Consider the following 18,614-nt stretch of genomic DNA (forward strand, 5'->3'; position numbering starts at 1 on the left):
TTTTTTTCCAAGTGCGGTTTTTCTCTGGTTCAGAGATAATTTTCTCTGGTTCAGAGATAATAGTACTCAAGGTAGGTATTCTGTAATTTTCCTGGCCAAGGAACCGAAAAAAAAAAAAAAGAAAGAAAAAAAAAATTACAATACAAGGACAACATTACCATCATCATGACGCCAAGTAATGCCTGGTGAGTTCGAGGATATCCAGAAGGTAAATATTACTTTCCATGGAGCGCGAAAATGATCAGATGTTTCTCCCCCGTTGGATGGTTGGATGGTGGTGAAGCATTGAAAAGAGATCACATCCACGGAGCTGCTGACTTCAAGTGACGGAATCAATAGATTAGACTAGAACACTATACGCATCGTGGAGGGTTTCATAACGTACTGTTTCTTCTCAAAACTTGTAGAATATACAAGTAATGGAAGCTATGTGAATCATAAAAACAAAGTCAGAGAACATCCATCACTTGTCATTCTAGCTCTGTCGTCAACCGCCGGCTTAGATTAGGTAGGTTAACAACACTGCACAAACAGATATTGTGTAGCAAAAAGGAAATAGTAATAACCATACGATATTGTGCCAGGCAGTCTCCGAATCCCCATATTACACATACTTCACACAGGAACCAGCACACATTCATTTCATATCATATCATATCATATCATATCAAATCATAAAACTCCATCCGCGCTAATCATTCTATCTCCCCTATTGCTATTATTTTCCTTTCGCCTTCATCCATGCAAAGAAGCTAGCTCCAAGCCAACCACCCAGCATCGGCGACTCCAGGATCAGAAAAAAGGAAGACGAGACCTGCACTTCCCGCCGCACTTCTGTTCCCTTTGTGAAAACCTATGCCAGACTGATCGCCCAAGAGCAAAAGAAGTAGCAATAACAAAATAAAATCTTCTCGTCCTTCTCCCCAATTTAAGTCCCCTTCAACTCCCCCTCCCCATTCCTCCCAATTGCACTTGAACCCTTCCCTTTTATAACCTTGATGGAAAAACAACGGGTTAAGCGACAGACCTCCCCACCTTCCTCCCTCCAGGCAATTTATGCCCCTATGCTGACATTCCACCTATGTGATGCTTATCTTTTAGCTTATGTACCTTTTACCTCTCCTCCTCTGCATACTTTCTCACTCAATTTCCACTATCCATCCATCCATCCCTTTACGCAAAGCCAAAGTAATCGCTACCCGCGGTAATAGCCTTGAGCAGCTGGCTCCTTAGAGTCTCGTAGTTTTCGTATTCGGGAAGATCAAGTTCTGCAATTATCTGTTAGCCAATGATACCATGCTTAGTGGAGCGGAAAAGGAAAACTTACGGTTGAAGCATGTATGAGAGCTAGGAAGACGATCCTTGCTGCCATAGTCACGATGAATGTTGAATCGGCTGACGCCATTCATGCCCTCCAATTCCTTAAAGCCGTTCAGAGGCACCTTGGATGTGCCCGTGACGAATTGAAGAAGCTTGGCGAGTTCCTCCTTGTCGAAGGACCGGACAGCGCGCCAGAACCACTGGATCTGAGGGGCACCGGCAGAGTAGTTGTGGTACTCGGTGTTCGCCTTCCAGTCGTCGATGTCGATATCAGGCAGACCGGAAATGAGAAGTTCGAGCTCTTGTTCGTTGAAGATGGCGATGAGCTCTTCAGGGATGATCTCGTGGAAGCCTGTTGTTCATTTGTTAATCATGTAACTACAACCCGTCATTTCAAGGAAGGTACTTACCAGTAAGGAATGCCTTCATTTGATCCTTGACCGAGGTGATGAGCTTGTGCTCGACGATCAGACGGACATACTCATGCTTGTTCTCCTCCGTGACAGGGATGTTGCGGCCGTTCTCAATCAGATCGACAACCTTGACTTCGCCGAACACGTCGTCCTCAACCGAGAAGGTCTCGGTGATGATGTCGGTAATATCGTTCTCTAGCATCCAGACAAGTGACTTGTAGTAGTCTGGATCAAACGACTCCATGTCCTTGACCGAGACGGGCTTGCCGAGGATGCGCTTGTAGACCGCACGGCTGAAGTAGCATTCGAGCAGACGACCCTCGTACAGGGCCTTGCCAATGATTCTGCCAATGAACTTGAAGAAAGGAAGATGCTCGTCGTTGATCGGACTCAGCTTGTTGGGGTGGAAGGTTGTGCGGTCCGAAGACACCGGAACGAAAAGGACGTAGTTGGGGTCGAACATTTGCCTGGAGAGCACCTGGAACCATTCGCGCGTGACACCGCCAGCATCGACGCCTTCCTCTCCCTGGAAACGGATGTTGAGCTTTCCAAACTTCAACTCATCGGCCTTCTTATAGTACAAAGACCGGAACGAATCATGGAAGACGTGCTCACGGCGCACTTGGAGTTGCAATGGAGGGAAAGAGTGCCTTGTCTGTTGGTACTTGGAATGCACGCTACGGTTGAAGTAGTTGCGCTTATTGTCGAATTCCAGGACCTTCGGATTCTTGACCAGCAGCGAGAAGGTGCCCGACATGAGCTTGGGATTGTGTCGGACCAACTCGTTGAGGATACGGCGGTGCTCCTCGGTGAAGGTAAAGAACAGGCCGGCAATGCGGTCCTCTGGAGGCGGGCTGGTAAGAAGCATCTCCTTCTGCGAGTTTGCGTTCGACACCGCCGAAGCATCTGAGAGTGTCGTATTCTTGCAAACCACCATCAACGACTCGATGAGCGGCAAGAGAATTGTGGCCACGTTGAGCATGTTGTCGCGCTGCCTTATTGCGCTCAAGCAAGCGCTTAGCTTATCCCACATTTTGCCAAATGTCGGGTTCCAGTAGAGAGAACCTAGGAGGTCCTCCTTAGTGTTCTCGCCTTCGGCAGGTTTGTCCTGCTTCTTGCTCTTGCTATCAAACAAGTGATCGAGCGCTGTCAGAACACGTAGGAGCTTGTTCTGCTCCGAGGCGCCTGGTGAAAACTTGGCAAGAGCAACGCCCTGGATTTGGGTGCCGGACTCAGCCTTCAGGATGTGAGGAAGCAAGTTGTCAAGATCTGAGAGAATGTTCTCGCTCAAGACCCTAGCTTGGCGGACCAGCTCATCTCCAAATACCTTCTTGGCGCCAGGGATGTTGGAAAGATTCTTGATCGTGGAGATGGTGTTCTGGAATGTCTTGGAGCTGCATTCACGCGCCACAAAGATGTTGATCACAAGCTTGAGATTGTGCTCAGGGATTGTCGGCGGCGTGAGCTGACGGATCTTCTTCTCATCGGACTGAACATCCTTCTCATCGGCCTTTTCCTTGGGTGCTTCTAGCTCCTTGTTCTCTTGGTCTTGCTGCGCTGGCTGTTGACCAGAAGCAGCTGCTGGAGTAGACTCAGAAGGCTGTTGGGTCGCCTCCTGCTGGGCGGGGGTTTGCTCAGTAGAGGTCGAGGCTTGCTCTTCGGGGGCATTGGCCGCTTCACGTTCGGTCGCAGCCTTTTCTTCGGCTTCCTTCTTCTTTTTCGCTTGCTCTTCAGCCTCCTTCCGCCTCCGCTCGATGGCTTGGAGCGGGATGGTGACTTTGTTGAGGAGATCGGCTAGCACCTGCATGACTGCGGAGCTCTCCATGACGAGACTGCGATCCAGAAGAGTCAACAGGGAGTTGATAGCGAACTTCTGAGCCTTGCCATTGACATCCTTGCCCTTGCCCTTGCGGCTCAGGCTTCGCTTGAGGGTGGATGCCACCGTCTCATGCTCAGTCAAGAACACAGATGGTATATGCGGGTTGAGCTTGGAAAGCTCCACCAGAAGGTCAAGGCATTGCTGAACAATCAACAGCGGCGACACCTCCGAGCTAGCAGGAAATTGACCATTGTTGTTAGTGCCGCCTGTGAGACTTCGCTTCAAGGGGTGAGGCGTCTTAGCGTCCTTCTCCTTTAGTTGTTTGGCCTTGTGGGAGATCTGGGCAAAGCTTCGCTCAACGGCATCCATGTTCGCGCATCCATCTTGGAGAATTTGTAGCAAAGAGGATATGACATCGAGCCGGTTCTGGCGGTTTTCACATAGGTTGGCGAAGATGCTGAAGAGACTGGAGCGGATTGAGCCTTGCTGGGACACGAACATAAGGCGGAGAAGAGTAGCAATTCCCTGCTTGTCCAACATCTGAACCACAGTGCGCTTCTGGATCTTTTGGACAGTTCCAGCACCTGCTTCGGTAGGGCGCTGAGCATCTCTGGAGCGAGAGGCAGCTTGGCCACCTTGTTGGGCGTGGAGTTGGCGATGACGCGCCACAAGAGTGCGGGCTTCTGCGGCCAACTCTGGGCCGAGGTGCTCCATGATATCTTCGCCCTGGTCGAGTAGGACCTGCTGTCGAAGTCCAGGGGGGAAAGTCAACAGGATGCTTGCGGGATCCATGTCAGCTGGACCAAGGTCTTGGCCGCCTGCTGCGTTTTGCCGTTCCCGACGCCGCTGTTCGTGCTGCTCCTGGTGAAGGATCTCGTTACGAAGCTCCTCCGGGAGTGCTTCAAGGAACTCTTGGAAGACCTCGGTGTTTTCGCCCTCTTGAGAAACCTGCTCTCGCGCCTGGGATCTCCGGGTGCTGATAGCCTGAGCGATCACCTCGTCCCTGAACTCTTCAGGAAGGGCTTCAAGATACTCGGCATCGATGCCCAGCTCAGTGATATCGATCTGCTGGTTACGGAGAGTGTAGTAGACACGAGGACGTTCATCTTCGGCCTGCTGCTCGGCGTTTTCGCCCGGGCCTTGAGTCTCAACGCCCTCCATAGGGTGCGCCTCTTGAGACACAGCATTTGCCTCTTGATCTGCGGCGGCTTGAGCCGCGGCCTGTGCGGCAGCTTCGGCTCGTTCGCGCTCAAGGCGCTCACGCTCCTCTGCCTCCTTCTTCTCACGCGCAGCCTTCTCTTCCGCTTCTTTGGCCTCTCTCTTCTTGCGCTCCTCTTCCTGTCGCTTCTTCCTCTCTTCCTCTGCTTTGCGATCTGCCTCCGCTTTACGAGCTTTCTCCTCCTTCTCAGCCTGGATTGCTGCCGGCGTGAGCTTGGAAAGAATGAGAGGTGCGAGCTTCTGAGCTTTGTCCTGGTAGCCGAAGCCAAAGATCATCTTGACTTCTTGTTGCCACCTCTCATGTGTAGATTCCGGTGAAAATTGGACGGCTTGATGAGGTTCCTGATAGGTATCGCGCCGAGCTTCAGTAGGGCGTGATTCGCGGGAGTGCGGGGGAGGAATTGGGATGGCGTTGAGTTCGCGGATAATCCCGCCCGGTCCGTCTGCTGTGAAATGCAAGGCCAAGGGTCCTCCTCCAGCGCTGAGACGTACATCGGGTAGGTGTTGGACGAGATCACTGATGAAGGCCAACGGCTCCACCCCCATACCCATTCCTAGGCCTCCAATCATATTCGGAGTGATCCCCAGACGAACCAGCTGGCTGTGTGCATGACGAGGAACCTCACGACGAGACTGAGGAAGCAACAGGGGATTTGTTCCAGACATGACGTCGGCCGGAGGGGGCAGATGTCTGCTGAGATGGGCAGGGCGGCGGAAGAAGTTTTGGAAGTCTGACAAATCGTCAACACTCTGAACAAGAAGATGATATCCTAGGATTTAAGGAACTTACCAATCGCGTCACGGTGTCTTCCGACCACGAAAGGACTGTTGGGCCAAGGGCTTCGGGACGGTCGATGTCGATGGTTGGGTTCGATGGCAATGTCCCAGCCAAGCCCTGATGGCATGTTGGGCGCAAGCAAGTCATCATCTGCTTCTCGTGTCAGCTACCAGGTCTGGTAAAGGAATTCGTTCTGATTACTTACGAAGGCCATCGCCGTCGAAGTACATGTCATCATCCATGTCGTCTTCCCCTTCATCTTCATCATCTATTGGAGTTAGCCGTCTTGCTCACTCTTCCAAAGGATCTTGGGAACTTACCGTCTTCTTCGCCATCTTCATCATCGTCGATGTAGTGCCCATCAAAGTCGCGAATTGGCTCAGCATCAAGATCATCGCCAGCATTTTCCATGGCAGCTCGCATGATCTCGGGGAAGGTCCGACGGTTGTGAAGTTGAGCCTCCTGCATATTCTGAGCCTCGGCTTCGTAGTCGAGCTCTTCCTCATCCTCTTCATCCTCGTCGGTGCCATCATCCCACGACGCACCGTCGTCATCAATAGCATTGCCCTCTTCATCAACAATGTGGATATCGTCCTCCAAGTCATCCATGTCTTCGGAGCCGACTTCCTCGTCCTCATCCTCGTCACTAAGTTCCTGCTCGTCATCTTCGTCCATCTCATCATCCTCGTCCATGTCATCCATGTCATCGTTGTCCTCTTCGTCGTCGTTCTCACCCATAAGGACCTCGACAACGCCAGGTTGACCGGGCATTCCTCCCATTTCGCCCATCTCGCCGAGGTCGTCTTCTTCGTCACTAGGGTTGTCTTCGTTGTCTTGTGACATGTCGTCGCCATAGTCAAGCTCATCGTCATACTGTTCATCGTCGTACATGTCTTCATCATCATCCTCGTCCTCGTCGGAGAACTCATCATCACGTCCGGGTTCAAGCATGCCCAATGTGGAGTTGCGATAAAGATCGGGCGTCTCCTCGCGATCATCGGTGAGATCTTCCGAGACGGACGACCCATCGGACAGGAATTCGTCCTCGGCTTGGTCGGTACCAGCTGTACCCGAAGCAGGGATGAGCCCCAATTGACTCATCGAGACTGCAGTCTTTGAGAGTGTTTTGATGACCGCAAGGATGGGCTTGAGCGGAGCCCTGTTGTGCGGGAATGTGAGGTCAATATCGGCAATGGACGCCGTTAGGGACGTCAGGTAACCCTTCTCATACATGAGTCGCTTCAGTTGAGCTTGGGACCGTCCGATTGACGGATCTGTACCGCGCGGGTTGTTGGGGCGCGAATCTTTGTCTCCTTCGCCAATCATTTGGGCCATCAGCTCTGCAAGAGCGTTCATCTTGCCGTATCGAATATCAGCCGGCTCGCCGGAGACAGAAGCATCCTTGTAAGCTCGAAGTATGGTATCCAGGACAAATCGGCGGATAAAGAGCAAGTCCGGCTCATCGTCATACTCAAATGGCTCATGGGTACGGTTCTGAGGCTTCTCGCCGGTCTTGGAAACAAGGGCAACCAGAACAGCGCGCGCTGGCACTGCCGTTGCCGCCTTCTTTTTCATGGCTATCGACTCGGGTACTCCGCTTGCGGGGCTGAAGCAAAGAAGATCGTTGAGAATGTAGTTTAGCACACTGGATCGAGGCTTGACCGGAGCGTTCGCCTGGACGGGGGCGGAGCGCTTAAAGTTGATAAACTCAACCTTGGCACGATTGTAGCTCTGCAACAGCTCGGCAAGACAGTCAAGCAAGAAGCAACGATAGATGAAAATAGGGTGATCCTCGGCCTTGAACGGGGACTTGGCCAGCTTCTTCTCTTTCTCCTTCGACTCCGAATTCTGCTCATCGCCGGAAGGAGAAGGAGTAGCCTCATTCGCAGCAGTGGCATCAGATTCTGGCTTGGAGGCGGCTGCGGGAGGCGCAGGAACGTTCTCCCTCTCGTCAACATCTTTATAGTTGAGCAGCTCGGTCAACAAGAAGTGAACAACACCGTCGGGATGTTCGAGAATCGGCCGCTTGAGGTCTTGAGCGGGGTTCTTAGGGGCATCGTGCATATCCTTGTCCGTCACCTCGGTTGAAGGCTTGACGTCACTGATAGTGAGATCCTCTGTCGCTTGCACTGCAGGTTCGACTGAGCTCTCCTTCGGCGAGACACTAGCATCTGCAGGGCGCTCCTTGAGAACCAAAAATGGCGTGGAGCGCAGCGTTCCGTCTCCCAAGTGCGAAACGGCCCGGTTAAGCTTGAGCAGCTCCGTGCTAACCTCGACGAAGGTCTTGGGCGACCGCAGAGCTAAATGCGCTTGAGTGCGCAGGTATGCCTGTGGTTCAAGGCCCGGGGCTGCGCTGGGCCTCTGCCTCGAAGTCATGAGGTGCCTGATATCCGTCTCAAAAATCTGCCGAAGGGTCTCTTCGTCTTCAATGATGTGTCGAAGGATCTGGCGGATGTGTTCTGAGATATGAGTCTGCTTGAGACGCGTGGAACCGGCACCGCACAACTGCTTTGCCATAACAAACAGCCGTTGCAGGTTCTTCTTCTCCCCAACAATCTTGGCTACCGCGTGATCTCTGGTCAGCACAACGAGGATTCTCAACACCGAAACAGCCAATGACTCTTCTTTGCCAATGCGAGGGAGAAAGTCCAACAGAGTTGTCAAGAGAGACGAGCGGTGCTCGGCCAAGAAGTTGGGCTCCTTCACCTCGATGACCGACTCCTCAATTGGATCATCCTCCTTCACGGGCTGTTTCCATTTGATATCAGGGGGCTGCGCGTCTTTGAAAAGCATGATCTCGAATATGAGGAGAATATAGGGAATCCACGGCGGAAGGCTGTCGTTGGAGCTTGCCGGCGGCAGCTTTAGGAAGCCGAGATAATCACCCACGTAATCTCTCAACATGTCCACGGTAGTCCGCATGAAAGCCGTCTGTTGAAGAAGAAGCGCCAAAAGGTGGGCGTAAGCAGCGATGCTACTGCCATTCTCCTTCAACTCATCCGCGTCGTCAGAGGCGAATGACATGAGCGCATTGGCCAAGATCTCGCCCACTTCCACTCTCCTGTCCTCATTGTCGGTCTTCAGAATGGTGTTCTGGATAAGATCCGCAACCTCAAACACGGCCTCAGGATGAGAGCTTATGACTTCAAGAGAGCGATCAATCAGGGTATCGTAGAGTTTGGCCCTCTCCTCGACCAGATCTTCCCTGGTAATACGTGGAGTGTTAGATTGCGATTCGGTGGCTGGTTGCTGTGACGGAAGTACAGGCAGTTGTTGTGGTGCAGTCGTAGAGGCCCCAACGTTGGTTTCACGGCTCGTGCCAGGCTGGCCTTCATCAGAGCCGTCTTCTGACGACTCTGTGGCGTGTCCGAGGGCTGTTTCACCACTAGCTTCTCCGAGTGGCTGGTTGGGCACCGGATCCAAAGCCATAGGCTCTGCACCCAGCAGGTCGCTCACCGGGAAAGTAGGAGTGTTCAACAAGTTACTGAGAGACATCCCTGCCGATGACGAAAGGTTGGGAGATGGCACTTCCTTGAAAGCGTCCTCAGCCGGCACAGGGTTGCGGTTACGAACTAGGTGTGCCTTCTGGTATTTGATGTACTCCTTGGTGTCACTCTCTTTACCGTTAGCACGATAAAGTGCCTCCAACGCTAGATCGACGTCTACGCCCTGCTCGGTTGCGAGTGTCTCTGCATCCTTGCGCGAGATCCATTTGAAGGGAACGGACTCGCGGTTCTTGAAAAGATGGGGTAACGATTCCTTGTCGGATCTCGACTGCGCATTTGACTCCAGGTCGCCGGCTGCGATAGTCTTGATGATGTCAATAATCTTGCTCACTACCGTGCCTGTTGACTTTTCAATGATGTTGGAAGCCCAAATTTCTCGAACAACCGGTAATATCGACATTCGCAACTCAACAACAAGTTGGTGCGAAAACTCCCGGGTGGTTCGTTCCGTAGGCTTGGGTGCCAAGGCAATCTGGGCCATGGAATCCGAGAGGTTCTTCCCACTAATGATGAAGCAGTAGATGTCGAGGACCTTCTTCATGCCAATCATTGACAACTTCGCCTTGGTGGCTTCCTGACCCTCGGTGGCCCCGGTCGACACCATGTCGGCCAACCGTTTGAGCATAACATTCAATGCCTCGAAACCCCCAAGCTCCTTAAAGGCGGTGATCACGGGGAGGATAAGGAAAGCTCCTCCGCTGGCAGTACGGTGATTCGTATCAACGACCATTTCACCGAACGTGTGGATCATGATGATCCAGTTGTGGATGTCTCTGACCGTCAACTCTGCTTTGGACTGTTGCAGTTGCTGGATCAAGGTTTCTGCCGACGCCTCTGCAATTGCCAGGTGACGTGAACGGATGTACGGGTCGTTGTTGTTGCGTCTAGGCAACAGCGCCTTGCCGATAGTCTGGAAGAATGGGAAGATAGAAGGCATAAAGGAATGCAGAAGAACCCGTAGGGTCTGGAAGTTCTTGTATTCAGCAGTCGACTGCTCTTCAGGCGTCAACTTCTTACCGTTGGCGGAAGAATCTTGAGCGGCTGAGTCGGTCAGTAGGTCCTGCACATCGGTGCGAGAGCCCAGAGAATTGGTCTGGTACGGCTTGTTCTTTAGTGTCCAATGGTGTGGTACGGCACCATTAACAGCTGCCTCTTCCTTCAACACGCCGCGCAACAATGGTCCAAGACTTTGGATCAAACGGATGTAATAGTCATACACGTTGACAGCTGGCATGCTGACCATCTGACTCCGGTTGGAGAACGGGAAACAGTGATACAGAATCTTGATCATGGTCTGTATGTTGAGCAGAGCCTTCACCGTCTCTGTTCCGCTCGAAACATCCGGGGTACGCTTCTCGCTCGCTGGTTCCTCATCTTGTACGGGAGACACAGATGAATTCAAGGTGAGGAAAGGTGCAAAGAAAGGCTCCGTAGTTGTGGGATTAATCCGCGGCTGGAGAACCTTGACAGTGTTTTCCATCCTGAACAGTAAAGAAGGTAGCCCGACAATTTGAGCGGACTCAATGAGCTGCGAGATGGCCGCGACCAGCATGCGGCAGGCTGGAGTCTCGCCAAAATCGTGGGGAAGGCTGGGAGATTCGGCGAGATCCAATAAAATCTCAATCACACCAGCAGAAATGAGAGCGCCCTTAAGATGAGAGTTGCTGATGATCGGCTGGAGGAACGTAGAGAGGACTTGAATATAAGGGATAGATGGAGCTTGTGCGGGCTTGTTGTTGCCACTTGATGAAGAGCTCGCTTCCGCCATCTCCACATCCGTATCGTCTGTGGCTTTTTCTTTGCCTTTACCCTTTACCTCAGTAGCCTGGGCTGGTTCAGCAACCGGGCTAGCAGACGATTCAGGTGCCTCAAGCCTTGCACCGCATGCTTTAGTGGCATCCATGGTCTTGACCAGGTGCGTGACCCTCGCAATCATGTCGATGATAGCATTAGCGATGGCAGGCCGTAGCGCCGGGTGATGACGGGAGAGTTCGTCAAGACTACTACCGATGGTACTAGCCAGTTCAGGATCGTGCGCCATGCACTGAACATGGGTAGCGCTTTCGAATATCTCCATGTAGCTCTGAATGGCACCAGACGAGAGAACCATCTTCATGCCGCGGTTATTGAGCGAAATTGAGTTCAGTACCGTGGGAATGATATTCATGGATTCAGAGGACGGTAGGATGCCATGGGCGGGAGGAAAATCTCGAGGTGCCTCGAGCATTTCTTGAGTTGGTGGATGGGGTTGAGTAGCGGCCTGACCGTCCGAGTCGGGAGCGGCGTCATGCGCACTACCATCATCTTCACTGTCGTCATCGGCGTCATTCCCTTCGCTGCCGTCATTTGCTCTGGATTGGCTGGGTTCCAGCGATGGTTGCTCAGCAGGTATGGACACCGGCCGATTGGTAACAGATTCCAGGAAGGCTTGAATCCAGCCAGACTCCGAGATCGCTGCAAAACTCGTAGGGTCGTTGTTAATGAAATCGCTCAGGAGGGTTGTAGCATTTGACCACACGACCGTGCCAAAGAAGCGGTTCTGGCGCGCAATCGTGCAGAGGCTACCAAGCAAAGACGAGTTGTCGACCAGGTTCCTCAATAAGCGCTCAGTGTTGGTACCATCGAAGGAGTAGGTATTGGCCATGACATGGTGAATAAACTTTAGGAGCCACTTGAGCGTCTGCTGATGGTAGAATGGAATGCTATAATCCACAAGGGAAGCGTGAAGTTCGGGTTTTGTTCCAAGGCCCGCTTCCGTGAGAGTCTTGGACTCCCCAACGGTGTGGACTATAAGGTTCGTGATAGCATCCAGACCGCCGGCAGAGTTAAGCTGCGAGAAAGCAGTCTGATACGCATAGGTCAGACTGTCCAGAAAAGCGAGTACCATGCTATAATGGCGACTGGCAACTGCCGTCCGAAGGTTAAGAATTTCGACGAGACAGTCCATGAGCCCAGCAGTCATCATCTCCTGGCCGATACGCGTAGCCATGGCTATCTGAAGGGTCAAACCGAACAGGTTGCCTCGCCAATTGTCTGCATCCAGCTCATCTTGATCATCAACAGGGGCGTCCTCTTTCATTTCCGCCACTGCTATCCTGATGACGTAAAGAAGAATGCCATGGTTAACGTTTACATTTAAAGCCGCCAGGACATCCGAGTGCTTTTCTTGTTGGTGAGAGATGGCCTCAAGCAGAGCCAGCGTGATGCTCTGGAGCCATTTGGGAACCTCGCTAGGGTTTCCGTCTGGAGAAGGGGCAATGAGCTCGGCTAGCTGGTAGACAAGCTGAAATGTCCTCGGTTCGTCCTTGTCGTACTTGAGAACTTTGTCAACAAAGACGGCCTCGGGTAGGATGTAGGCAAGGTTGGTGATGGCCAGCAGGCGAACGGCCAAAGCTAGCTGACGCTCTCTGTGGGTTCCTAATAACGCCTTGCATGTTCTCAAGCGACTAGTAAACTCGAATTTCATGGTGGCTGGCATGTCGGAAGGACACATGTCATATAGATCATAGATGCGTTTCGACTCGATGACAGACCGTGGGATCTCCACCACCTTGGGCCCATCGCGGTCATCCGTAGCTGCTCCCGACGGCTTGAGAGGCGAACCTTCTTCCGAACTTCCGACACGCTGAGTACGGGACGATTGAGACACGTTCATTGTCGAGCTACGACGGAGCGGCGTTGGGGCAGCAGGTGACGAGGTGGTGCGAGGCTCCACAGGTTGAGCGTCCTTGGAATCACGCGCGCTAGGCTCGCCATTGGTTGTGTCGGGATAATATGACATCTTAAGGTCACCCCAGCTCTTCCACAAGTCTTCTTCATCGGGTCGGCTCGAAGCAAGGGCCTTGAGGTCGTTGGCATACATGGACGCAACATTCTTGGGGCCAGTAGCTTTTTCCTTTTCCTTTTCCTTGTCCTTGGCCTTGGCAGTCGAGCCAGCGGAGACGGCCGGGGCAGCCGAGGATGCTTCCAGGGACTTGACGATGGGTGTCCTGACGAATGGCCGTGCAAGCAGTTGCACCTTTTCGAGGTCGATGTTGTAGTGGTTGGCTAACAAGGTTGGGTTTACCGAACGAGGAGGCGAGGGCATGCGCTTGACGGACGCATTATACCTCTGGGCCAGCTCCAAGCCAACCTCAAGAGCGGCGGCTTGAACTTCAAGATATGGGCTGTTGAGAAGGCGGTCGATGTGGTGGCTGCTCGCGTAGATGCTTCGGTTACCGCAGTGCTCGAGCAACATGCGGGTAAACTTGAGTATAGCGACGAGAAGCTGGCAATCTCCATCCTCCTTGTATCCGGCCTCGGCCAGACGCTCCACGGTCCAAGGCTCGTCGCGGTATTCGAGTGAGGGTCCGCCGTTGTTGAGGAGGACATCACGTCCAAAGTCGCGTGTTTGGGGGCCCTTGGATAGCTCGTATGTTGCACATATTGATTCTAGAATGTTGTCGAAACGGTTGAGCAGTGGGATCCAGTGGTATAGGTCGCCGCGCGGGAACATCCACCTCCGTGGAAACTCGTCGAGTCGTTGCAGGATGAGAGGCAGAGGTGCACTCGAGGCTGTGTCGACAAACTCTTTCAGCCAAGGAGACTGCGACAGAAGAGTTAGTTAGCAGACAGACGGACCAAACATGATGGAAACGGGCACGCTACTTACCAGAGTGTCCCTGTGCTTTTGTTGCATGGTCTTGGTAATCTTCCCCATGACTGCGACGCGGCCGGGCCGCTAGACTAAACGAAAGGTGAAATCTCCCCCTCCACTACCAACACGTCCCCGTTAATGGACGGCAGCTTCCGATGGGAAAGCAAGGCAGGCTGCGCGGCTTGGTATCGAACAGAAAAATGGTTTCGGGAAGCGAGCGACAACTAAAACGGGAGATGTCAGTCAAGACGTAGGCAGTGGGGAAAACAGAGGGAGAAGCGGGAAGTGGGGGTGATGATGATGATGATGCTGGTGGTGATGGTGGTGGTGGTGGTGGTGGTGGTGGTGGTAGGCTGAGGCCGTGAGTCCGTTGATTGGCACCGATTACGTACCAGGTTGGAGAACTCTAAAAGACGAGTGCAGGTCGTCCTTTGGTGTTCCAATCTTGCCAGAAGCCGCAATGTCGGGAATGCGTGAGAGACGGATGTTGGTGGGGGTATTAAACAGCCGTCGTCGTCGTGATGCTTTGGTTGGGCGAACGAGCGAGCGGGTTGTTGTTGTTGTTGTTGTTGTGATTCTTGTTATTGCGAGAGATGGGAGCAGAGCTTCAACCCGAACGAACTGTCCTGAGAAGTTTGGTTGAAAGGCAACTGGCTGGCAAGCCTGCGGCGGCGGGTGCGGGGCGGCGAGAACAGAACTTCCTTGGGAGTTGGGACTCAGTGGAGGTAACTACCTCAAGAAGCACGTCCCACTTGCAGGGCAATCACTGCAACAAAGTGGAATGCCGCGGTCCGTCGTTTGCTTGTCGTGCCTAGGTACCTCTACCGGCACTGCAGTGCAGCAAAGATGCTCCAACTTTTGGTTTTTCGCGACGTCCACACAGACAATGAGTGTAGAGGTAGTAGTTGAGAGTGTCGGTCTCTGAGTCGTGATCGTGGAGGTGAGTGATGGTCCGGGAAGGTGTTGTTGAGGTTGGGCAAGGCACCTGCAAGTTGCAAAGTTTCGATGGAGATCCGGTTCAGTTGAAAGCCAGTGACGAGAGTGCAGTCACGGGCGGGCAGCGAAGTCCATGTCCAGTCGGGAACTTTCTCTGGTGATGGGTCCAGGGTTGGCGCCGTAAGTATTTACCTACCTCTATGCTTCGGCGCGTACCGTACTGTAACAATGAAAAAGATGGAAAGCCACCATGATTTAGTTCTATTTTACTGTATCGATATTTCAACAAAGTCACTACCTACATTTAACTCCCACTTCGTTTGTCAGCCCCCTCGCTGGCCCGAGAAAATCTGAAGGAACATGACGGCAAATGTTGGTCACCACGTTGTCGTTGTCTCATGCTAGGTTATCGGGACAAGGTAAGGCAGATACAGGTAGGCAGGTACCAGCTGGACAAAGCTTGAAGAGCTTGGATTGCTCCGTCGTACAATTGCGTAAGTACGTCTAGGTACATTGTTATGGTAATTTACGCACTATAGACAATCGATGTGCGGCCTCATGGCAGCAAAAGCGAAAAGTTCCGTTACAAACAATATTCCATAGCGGTTCTGTTCCACTTTTGCAACAAATGTCATAACGCCCTATCATGGGCATTTGTTATAAGAAAGGGCTCAGTCAAGTAGTCGAAGATGTAGAAATACATGCATCATCCATCAGCGTGGTCTATTGTAGAGGTGGGGCAAGGCTTTGAACATCGTTGACTTTCGACCGACTTGTGACTCGCGTGCGTACCTCTATTATTGGAAGCTCGTTCAAAGCTTGCGCTCTCTCCCGAAGTGGAAGATTTATGACATGCAAACGCAAAATACGTGATAATACGAGCATTTTGTACCGTATTCCATAGACTTTCTAGTCGGAGTATCTCACTGATGTGCCTGCAGTGTTGAGGTTGCTCGTATGTATGCTGGAATTTTCCGCTTGTGCTTCAGCCCCACCTCGAGCCGGTTTCTTACGTCGTCGCAAGCAGGAAGAGGCACCCATCGGCCCCACGTTGTTGGAGGCTCTAACGAAGCCAAAGTGGGCACTTCAGCGGACGGCTGGGGCAGAAGCTGGCGGGGACATTATCCACTGAAGTGTCCGCTCCAACAAGGCTTCGACCGGCAGGTTGCAATTCGAGCTGGAAGCCTGGGCCGGGCTGACACTGCAAGGCGAAGGAGACCCCACTTTGATTCGAGACGTCAATGTATTGGCATAGTGGCTCGTGCAGAGGTACGAGGGTACTTGTGATAGAAAAGCACCTAGGGCTATGGGTCCATTCGGCGCCGCCTAAACTTGTGGCCGAAAGAGTCCGCGAAATTTCCACACCCACATTTTCCAAAATCGACTTTGAGACCGCCGCCAGCACCGCCATCACAACCTCGCAACCGCACCGTCAACGATCCACGACGAGGTGAGTACATTTGCATTTTTGCCAATCCCCATCCCCATCAATCGCCCAACGAGGAGAAAGTTAGTAGTTTCGCGCTTTGGGGCACGCTGGCGTGCCTGATTCGCAACACCCACAACCACCCTTCGAAGTCGACGACGGACAACGACCGACAGCAAAGCTAACCACCATCGACCGCTTCAGGAACCGGCAAAATGGGTATCTCCAGAGACTCCAGGCACAAGCGCTCCCACACCGGTGCTAAGCGCGCGTATGTTCATCCCACCCCTATTGAAACGCTGTCTGTAATCCAGCTAACGTGTGTCTGCCTGCAGTTACTACCGTACGTATACTCTATAATATTCTCGAAGGTCCGCTTGGGAGGTCAATGCTCTAGCAGAAATGCAGAGCTTGACTGAACCCCATGCGTTCTGAGCCTGTTTTGACGCGTACAAAAGAAACCATTTCTGACAAACGCGGCAGGGAAGAAGAGAGCCTTCGAGGCGGGTCGCCAGCCCGCTAACACCCGTATCGGTGCTAAGCGCATTCACACCGTCCGCACCCGCGGTGGTAACCACAAGTACCGTGCCCTCCGTCTCGACTCCGGTAACTTCGCCTGGGCCTCCGAGGGTTGCACTCGCAAGACCCGTGTGATCGTTGTCGCGTGTAAGTTTTTGGCTCCCATGTTCCAGGTTAGGGAAAACCGTTCAGAAGCTGACATTGTGGCCTTTTTCCAGACCACCCTTCCAACAACGAGCTCGTCCGTACCAACACCCTCACCAAGTCCGCTGTTGTCCAGATCGACGCTGCCCCCTTCCGTCAGTGGTACGAGGCCCACTACGGCCAGCCCCTCGGTCGCCGTCGCCAGCAGAAGCAGGGTCAGGTCGTTGAGGAGGTCAAGAAGTCCAAGTCTGTCGAGAAGAAGCAGGCTGAGCGCTTCGCCGCCGCCGGCAAGGTCGACCCCGCCCTCGAGAAGCAGTTCGAGGCCGGTCGTCTCTACGCCGTCATCTCTTCCCGCCCCGGCCAGTCCGGTCGCTGCGACGGTTACATCCTCGAGGGTGAGGAGCTCGCTTTCTACCAGCGCAAGCTCCACAAGTAAACGTCTCGCCCTTGCCGGGAGGAGTTTGCTGTGCCAAGAGGATCAGGGAGGAAGATGGATTGATGGGTCCAGGCTCGCGTCGGCTGTCCGCCCGATTGTCGAGTCTGTCGTGTCCGTTGCTGTGCGAGCTATGCGCAACGGTACGAGGACCAACATGTGGTTCCCCGTCGTCTGAAAAAAGATGGCGGCCCACTGCTTATTCCCTTTCGCTGCTTCGTTTCTTCGGTAAAAGGCATGAAATGGGGTTTAGAGGGCAACGGGATAATGAGAGATACCATGACAATTCACAGCCACCCGAGTCAATCCAAAGCTTCACTTCACTAATTTTCTTGATACTTGCCGTAATCTGTGATGTACGATCTTGGTCTAGAGGAGGTCTGATATGAAAAATCTATTTCGCATGTATTCTCAAGCCCGAACAGCTTGCAGGTGTTCAACGCCTTCCAAATCGAACGCATCGATTGCCATATGACAGCGACCACCTCCGCCTGTCTTTTAGAAGATGCGTCAGGGTATCCTGCCTTTTCCCTCGGCCAACTGAGTTGCTTCAATATCATTTAGGGAGGCGTACGCACAGGTAAATTTTCCAGCCGAAGCCTTCTGTGCACAATCAAGTTAAGGCAATTCTAACTTATCTACTCCATCGTCCTCTCCGTCTTTCCTCAAGTCCTCTCACATAACGATAATTCTTTTTCTTTGTCGTGTTTCGACCACATATATGTATGCATGGTTGACAATTGACGGTTCCTTCAAGTTGTTCCTAACTCCCAACTCCTAACTTTTTAGTCCCTCCCTAGTCCCTAGCCCCTGGTCTCTTCCAGGCACTTGAATACCTGCCTACAAAGTTTTGTTCACTGATGGACGGACGGACGGACGGACGGACGAATGGACGAAAGCAAAGTCACAAAGAAAGAACACATGAAGCTCTATCTCTCTATACGTAACTTTCTCGTAAGTATATCTAGGTGAGGAACCTATCATAGAGTTTGGTAGCAGCTGTGGGATAAACCTAGCTAGACCTTGACTTAGACTTGGAACTAGACTTAGACATAGACAGAGATAGAAAGAAGGGAGGGTTTGAAGGAGGTAAGGAAGAGACGGAAAATTAATAATTCATCATAAGAATAAGGAAGTATAGTAGGTAGGTAGGTAGGTAGGTAGGTAGGTAGGTACTAACTCGTCGAACGTCGGTCGTGGTGAACGTGAGTACCTAAGTTGCACACAAGCAAGCTAATTTAGACAGACAGGGACTCAAATAGTAGTGACTGTTGAGTAGGTAGGTACTCAGGTCCCTGAAAGAAACAAAGTGATACTCAAACATCATATCGAAAACTTCCGTCGATCCGCTCCCCTCCGCTCCCCTTTAACGGCTCTTATTCACCTCGACAATCAACTCGAGAGCTGGCTGGGGGGACAGGAGAACACACGAGAATCACAACCTTGGTAAAACTCAAAAAAAAAAA

The 18,614-nt window shown here is 52.4% G+C and overlaps 2 protein-coding genes across 3 annotated transcripts; one reads left to right on the forward strand and one right to left on the reverse strand.

Annotated features, from left to right (window-relative positions):
* Positions 1-661: 661 nt before the first annotated feature.
* NCU08501 (E3 ubiquitin-protein ligase TOM1-like protein) lies at positions 662-14,708 on the reverse strand. The gene is made up of 8 exons (XM_958337.3): positions 14,083-14,708; positions 13,706-13,914; positions 5,869-13,639; positions 5,754-5,816; positions 5,561-5,698; positions 1,731-5,501; positions 1,328-1,672; positions 662-1,268 (listed from the first exon to the last, which is right to left on the reverse strand). The coding sequence occupies exons 2-8, from the start codon at positions 13,751-13,753 to the stop codon at positions 1,174-1,176; spliced, it is 12,231 nt and encodes a 4,076-aa protein (XP_963430.3). The 5' UTR covers positions 13,754-13,914; positions 14,083-14,708; the 3' UTR covers positions 662-1,173.
* A 1,228-nt stretch (positions 14,709-15,936) lies between these two features.
* Positions 15,937-17,965, forward strand: NCU08500. Of its 2 annotated transcripts, none has more exons than XM_011395315.1 (5): positions 15,937-16,135; positions 16,257-16,323; positions 16,388-16,395; positions 16,536-16,718; positions 16,790-17,965. In XM_011395315.1, the coding sequence occupies exons 2-5, from the start codon at positions 16,268-16,270 to the stop codon at positions 17,149-17,151; spliced, it is 609 nt and encodes a 202-aa protein (XP_011393617.1). In that variant the 5' UTR covers positions 15,937-16,135; positions 16,257-16,267; the 3' UTR covers positions 17,152-17,965. The 2 variants fall into 2 exon arrangements, with proteins under 2 accessions (XP_011393617.1, XP_011393618.1); XM_011395316.1 differs by having other exon boundaries at positions 15,937-16,076.
* The last annotated feature ends 649 nt before the right edge of the window (positions 17,966-18,614 follow it).

The sequence above is a fragment of the Neurospora crassa genome, linkage group II (assembly GCF_000182925.2).
Source record: "Neurospora crassa OR74A linkage group II, whole genome shotgun sequence".
NCBI classification, from domain to species: domain Eukaryota; kingdom Fungi; phylum Ascomycota; class Sordariomycetes; order Sordariales; family Sordariaceae; genus Neurospora; species Neurospora crassa.